The sequence below is a fragment of the Apaloderma vittatum genome, unplaced genomic scaffold (assembly GCF_000703405.1).
Source record: "Apaloderma vittatum isolate BGI_N311 unplaced genomic scaffold, ASM70340v1 scaffold42717, whole genome shotgun sequence".
NCBI classification, from domain to species: domain Eukaryota; kingdom Metazoa; phylum Chordata; class Aves; order Trogoniformes; family Trogonidae; genus Apaloderma; species Apaloderma vittatum.
This window is the reverse complement of record NW_009728716.1, coordinates 4,723-11,790: the sequence shown is the minus strand read 5'-3', so window position 1 is coordinate 11,790 and position 7,068 is coordinate 4,723. Positions and strand designations below refer to the sequence as shown.

The window sequence follows — 7,068 nt, the reverse complement described above, 5'->3', positions numbered from 1 at the left end:
TTCTTAAATTCTGACTTCTACAGTGTTGCAGACACTTCTGTGCGCACTCAGGTACCACGGACCATTCCGGTTACGGAAGGTCTTTGCCCTAGATTGGAAAAATCAAGCGCTACGCATCCTCAAGCCATCATCAGAAATGTAAACCAAGAGAGCTTGCTCTCTTAAGTAACCTTGGGAAAAAAGTCTTCAATACTATCTATTGAGAAGGAGACATTGCTAACAGGGTTTTCAAAATGGTGCGAGTTGTTTCTAGGAGTTGTCCAAGCATTTCTTCTTCACTCACTTTTTGTTTTTATAAATCTGATTCTGTATAAAAGGGCCTTTGAAGCGTGTGACCTTCACTTCATGATTTAAAAAAAAATTGGAAAAAAAGGAGTAAATTTAGAAATATTTTAACTGATTGTGGAAAACAGCTGTATTACAGCAGAATCCCCTTTGTTTCTTTTATTTTCAGTACAAAAGGCAAGTAAATAAGGAGACCCTGCATATTCACAGTCTGGTACTCATCCAAGCCACTTAAATCTATGCAATATAGGTACAAAATATAAGGAGTCCTCTCCTTTATGCCAAGACCCTGACAAAACCCTCCAGGGACCAAGTCCCCAGCTAAGTAAAACCTCACTAGTTTTCATATCATCCAAAGTAGTGGTATTCTCGCTCCCCTCCAGTGAGGTGTAAATGCCCAGACTGGCTCAAAGGCCCAGAGAGAGGATCAAGTCCAGCATAATTTTAAGAGCCAGGTGCTGGTTTATACCCTTATGGCTTCAAAGTTAAATTGCACTTCAGTTCACAATGTCGCGAAGTCTGAGTAATAATTTAGCAGTTTATTAAAACCAGCAGAACTTTGAGTTGGTTGTCATGCAGAAGTAGGACAGGCAATGGCTATTTTTTAACTGGCTTGTATGAAAGCAGCATTTGGCTTTGGATCCAATGGTGTGGGAGTACCAGGGGTGGTTCTAACACAACTGCTGATACCAATGACTCCGTTAGTAACCCAGCACTTGTCAAGTCAGGTGTCAGTAAAGCGATGTTAATGGCTCACACCAGTACTCCCCTGGGCTTCCCGCTTCCCGTTATCTCTATTAAGCCTTCATGTACACTTCTGCAGTACCGACCACTCCTGTTTATCAGGAGAAAGCTCTCCAACTATGGTACCTTGTCAAAAAACATAGCTGCTGAACTAAAAAGAAAAGCGCAGGTGGCATTAGCTCTCCGGGAAGGTCACCGATGAGAACTTGGTGTTCCCACCACACACTCCCTACATTCTCAGTGCTCGACATTCATGTCAGCAAGTGGTACTCTCGAACACTAATTGAAGAGACAAGTCAACGACAATACCTCTAGACTGATAATGGCAGAATGCGACCAAGACAACTCCATAGAAAACCCACTGAAGCAGGAGCAAAATTCAGGTCACTTCTTAGCAAAGCTCATCACAGATTATTACTATTAAATTTTATTTTTTTTAACCATTTTGTAAAACTTTTATCCTGGGAGGCAGGTATCCCCATGTGATGCACTAATTTGAACAGGCTAATGTGGGACCACCTGACCCCATCTGGTACAAAGGCTTCCAAAATTTTTAGCTTCTCAGAAAAATCACTGCTGACTAACACCCATCTGTTGGTGATCGGCTTCGGGTTCCTCTTCTTCCACATCTGCGTTATATTCTTCAAATGCATCGTCATCAACATCTGGAAGCCCAAGTAACTACAAAGAAGAGAAAATACTGTGTAATAGCGAATTACCTGCTTGTGCAACTTTGCTGCAGATCATCACATGATATCTAGGTGCCACTTCTTGAAAACCTCAAACCCTGGTATCACAGTACAGCATGGCAATCTCAATTATCTTTCTCTCCCTCCTGTGAAAAATGCATCCTCACACAAAGTTAAGTGCTCAGAGGCTGGAAGATAAATAAAATGAAGGCAAAGCACTTGCAAAAAGCTTCACATTCTTCCCTGAAGTCATAGCACGAACTGTTCAGCATTCAGATTTGGCCATGGTTTAACTTCGGAAAGAACAATGATAATGCTGTAGCAGTAGTTACCTTGGCTTAAGATTGTGTTCAACAACCCTACAAAAGCCAAAGAAGGTGCCATCCTTATGCAGTGCTGGCTGGTTGGAGCAGGCAAGGAGTCCCTCAACATCTAAATATCCCACCAGGTTATATGCTTCTCTTTTAGCCTCTACTCCACCACACTAGACAATGTCTCGCACACTGTGTGAAGTCCGCGCAGGGAGAAATACTGTGTATTCAAGTCAAAATTGCCCACGTTCCTTTAAATTTCTGCAAATTAGATTTGTGCTTGTGAAGAACAGCCGGCCATCTTCCTTGGATGCTGCTGGGATGCCTCCACCCAGGGGCCCCAACCACAGCAGCAGCAGCACTCGTTCACCACTGGAAAAGGAGCAAAGAGCCACATCTGAGCTTTTCTCCTCCTAAAGGTTGCCAAGCCAACAGGAGCCAGGAAGACAGATAAACCAAATAATAGTCAAAATAATGCATCTGCTGTGGAAATCTCAGAGTCCTACAATAGCAGCTATTAACATCCAGAAAGCAAAACCATGGGCCAGGCACATGTTCAGCCTTTGGGGCAGGAAGAGCAGCTCAGAGGCTACACCTGTTTAGGGGGGACACAGCTGTCGGTACTCAACAGGGGCAAAACTCTGAGAAATCGGGAGTAACGCTTGTGAGGTGGTGGCACCAGAATGGGAAAGTTGTGACAAGGCACTTTTTCAGGGATCTCAACTGATTTCATCTGTGACCAACATTCAGAATTATTCAGTGGGTACAAAGACAATGCACAGGTTGAGCCTCTGAGGCTTGTATTCCTCACTGCTGCTGTGAGAAAAACAGCTTTTTCATCACAGGGTTTCTTCAGCAGAGAAATGGAGGGAGAACTTGCTGACTAAACTCCCTCCTTCACATTCTAAAAATACTTACAGAAAGACCCCAAGCTGAAAATGTTCCTGTCTTCCAAGCAGAACAAAGAGTAAATATTCCTAAGCATATATCTTTTTCAAATCAAATGCTTAACTGAATGTGAAACCACTTGGTTCATTTTCAGGATGAGGGGGTTTTGTTTCATGTTGAAGCTAAAATTAAAATACTCATTTTTTCAAAAACAAGGCCTCTAGACTTTCTTATCCACCAGTGTTATTTTTGCTAAATTGATTTGGTGTATTCCAATTAAATGCGAATGTTGTACTGCTTTGTTTATACCACTTGGCAGAAACAGCCTTGATCACATTTTTTTGCCCAGCTTTGGTTATAACTCCTCCCTGCTTTGCAGGGAAATGAGCCACACGAATCTTCATTTTACAGGATTCTGTAAGAAAAATCAGCATGGAAAACACAACACGTAGCACGATGGAAGGGTGGGGATCACACCCTGCTTTTCACACATCCACTCTCCCTTCGCCCTCGGGAAATCCAGCTCTCCTCTCCCTACCGCAAGGAACACCAGTGATGCTGCTGATGCTGCTGGCTTTATCGAGTGTAGAAGGGACGGGACAGGACAGGACAGGATGGGACGGGACCAGATGGTTTTCCAAGAGAAGCACAGTTTTGTTCTCCCACAGATAGCTTAGGATCTTCCAAGGCACTAAGCACCTCATCCATGCAGGTCCTGCTTTTAGGGGCTGCATGCAGCAGCTTCCCGCAGGACTACAGTCCCTCACCACTGTTAACCCCTTGCCACTCTCTGGATTGCAGTGACAAGTCAGCCCATATCCTGACCCCAAGGAGGGGCGATCAGGGTCCAAAGTGCAGAGAGCTCTACAAACACTGGATCAAAGCAGAAGGAAAAGTATAAAGGATTAGGAAAAAGTAAACATAATGAAGGTGGCCAGAGCTGACTCCAGACCTATTCCCACCTTGTCTTCTTTCAAACATACTAGTTTCTGCTTCTAGTCCACATCTACCTCATATATTAAAGTACCAGTTATGCAGCAGACTTGAAAGGGCTTCAATGGAGAGCAAAAACAAGGAGGAAAGAAGTAAAACAGGAAAGGGGTATAGAATGATTGCTGATTTATCTCATGTCTGACTCAAGAGCATGGTGAGTGGCAGGCGCACGCCAGTGCCTCCTCTGACACACTTCACTTCTGAGGGGAACAACAATTACCTTCAAAACTGCCCAATAATCTTGGATGCCCAGCTGGAAACACCAACATGGAAAAGACTTACAGAAGTTGTTCGCCAAGCACCCTGGCCCTAGGTTGGTGCCTCACACTCATACCAGGACCGTCAGCACTTTAGAAGGGCCTGGTCTGACCTTCTGCAATGTTTTTTTCTAAACTGCCACTTTTCAAACTGAAATTTGCCAGGCTGGTCTCTGACAGCAGGGTTAGCTGGGAGTACAGCAGAAAAGCCCTGCAAATGCAGCATCACCTCCAAGCTGACAAGGTGCCTTCACCAGCAGAACATGCCCAGGGAAGAGACAAGGACAGCACAAAGCAACATGACAGAAATGACTTCCCAATACTGCTGAAAAGTGGGTTGCACTTATCCAAAGGGTTCCAGTGGGTTCCAAATAGCTGTTTCCATACATACATTTTAAGACTCATCACTTTTAAAAATCTATCCTAACATGCATGTGCTATATTTAATAAGTACAAGGGAAAAATATCAATACATTCCTTTTTAGACTTGCCTATACACAACCATACCTCAAATGATAAACCAAATTTTGTCACACTGATGCAAAACTCTCAATATTAGGTCAAAGGAGAACTGGAGAAAATCAATCTTGGTGGTACATCAAGAGAAAAATAAGAACTACTTGATTACAGTCTGTAAGAAGGCTCTGACTACTGAGGACACCGGGTCTGAGCAGACAAAAGCATAATGAAATTCAACAGCTAGGAAGCAAAACTGAAAAAAACCCCGCAGCTTGTAGATAAAGGAGTTTTTCACAAGAACATAAATGATGATGAGAAGAAAAAGTGCCCAGCCGCGCTGTACCTTCTAAGTCATGTGACGGCTCTACATCAAGACTGAGCTTCTTTGGAGAAGACACACTCCAGCTCAACCGCAATGTATGAGCCCAGCTGTAGGAATCACAGGTGAAACGTGATGTAGTAACCAAGGGCCGAGACTAAGTGAGCCTAATAGTTCCCCTTGCTTTGAACTTTTTTATTCTCAAGAGTAGCTTAACTTGGTTTGGCTGATCCCAGTAACTTAAACTATGCTGAAATAAATGCAGTTTAAATGAAATAAGTAATCTGTACAGATTCAATTAAGTCTTTCTGAAGTCCTCTTTAGTTATGCCAATGAAAGTTTCTCCTCAGAGACACCACTTTTCTGAGCAGGAGAAAACAGCTATGACAATCCAAGAGCCAAATATTGTTCTGGGAAACATATTTATATTTTTGTACATTTTCATAATTACAAGCAGCAGTACTGACAGATTGGACTTCCAGGTCTTTCTAAGAAAAGTGTGCATCTGTTCTATTTATTTCCAGTCTCTCAAAGGATTCTTTAAAACGATGCTCTTCTATGTCAACCAGCTGTGCCGGTCCACAGTGAGGCACTGCAAGGGTGTAACACAGGGGAGGGAGGAGCTGTGTTCCAGGCCCTTCCTTTCACTCCAAATACCTGGGATTAGTCAGCCAGAAGAATAGAGGAGGGCAGAAAGTCTGCATTTTCAGCTGAGTGTAAAAATGTCCACCAGTCTGCTTTCCTGTGGACATCACATTTTCAGTGGTGGACCTGGCGGTGCTGGGTTAATAGTTGAACTCGATGATCTTAAAGTTCTTTTTCAACCTAAACAATTCCATCATGGTATGATTCTACAATCACAGGAGCACAGCTCTGGTGACAAACCTCCGCTCTGCTTTGCACCACCTTCGGATGCTCAAAAGGAAAAGCTGTGCATGGGGAGGATTTGGCAAAACTGAAGGACTATCACCATCTTAAGTCACCTAACTCTGGCAAAACTCAGGCTTTGAGTCAAGTCTTAGTGTTAAACAAGGACAGAGAAAGCTGAGTAGCGACAAAACAGAAAAATAAAAGGCTCCTCCCCACAAAACCCAGCTTCTGCTCCAAATTCTTCTCAAGCGGTGACTAAACCATGCCAACAGCAAAAGCTGGACCACTTTGGGGGAAAAAAGCCAACCCTAAAACAGAACAAATCACCCTGAGGAGAGATCGTACTTCCAGCTTCCCAGAGGTTTACTCTCACTGCTCAGATTCTTGCAAAACCCTCCAATTCCCATGGCAGGATACAATTCTGCCAGGAATTCCCATGGCGCTGACCGGCATCCTGCTCCTTGAGGCCAAGGCTGCACTGGGGAGCCAGGGCTGGCTGGCCTCCCACCCTGTGCTGGAATCTCATCTTCCCAAATGAGGGGATGGAAATAAAACAGCAGCTGGCTTCCAAGAAACAATTTTCAATTGCCTGCTAGCAGCTTATGCGCCAACACCCCTGTGCCCAGGCAGCTGACAGGAGATTTAAGTCCCTGCAGAAGAAACAGCACTGTGCTCCATCCCGTGCCATCCTATTAAAAGTCAAAGATAACTGTCAACATTTAGAAGGAAAAAGGGGTACTTACAGGTCTGAAGGATTTGAAGACTTTTTCCAGTATTTCATGGAGTGTCTTTTTCCCACAGGAAGAGATGTAATCCTGTGCAAGCTGCAGAAAAGGTAAGCAGTCCTCACTTTCGCTCCACACGTGCTGAAAGCCAACAGCAACACAAGAAAGAAAAGGTGTTAATAGGAATTCATGCTGGCCTCTCCTCAGGATTTTATAAGATGACTCGTTGTCAACATCTGCCAAAGTACACTGGGCTCCTGCAGTTCTGACCCACGCTGGGGACGGGCGCTGCAGGCTGCTTCAGAAGCCATGCTTCCAAGAAGGAACCTTGACTTTACTGACACGGCACATCAGAAAGCAAGGAAACGGATACAGAAGAGAAAATGCTGTACAACCACGCCAGCAATGAAGGGTACATATGCCCTGCGTGTGCATTTTATGAGTAAAAGTGCTTTGGTTTGACGTCAGCCGTGCTTGAAGCTGGAGGTTGCACTGGGCTTTCTCCTCTCCTGCATCACTCGCTGCTGC

At 44.2% G+C, this 7,068-nt stretch overlaps 1 protein-coding gene across 1 annotated transcript; it reads right to left on the bottom strand.

The window, feature by feature from the left end:
• Positions 1-1,599: 1,599 nt before the first annotated feature.
• Positions 1,600-6,681, bottom strand: MTURN (maturin, neural progenitor differentiation regulator homolog (Xenopus); the record flags this gene model as incomplete). The annotated part of the gene is made up of 2 exons (XM_009874154.1): positions 1,600-1,710; positions 6,559-6,681. Coding segments are annotated over 2 exons (234 nt in total), but the record flags the coding sequence as incomplete, so codon positions are not given.
• Between the last annotated feature and the right edge of the window lie 387 nt (positions 6,682-7,068).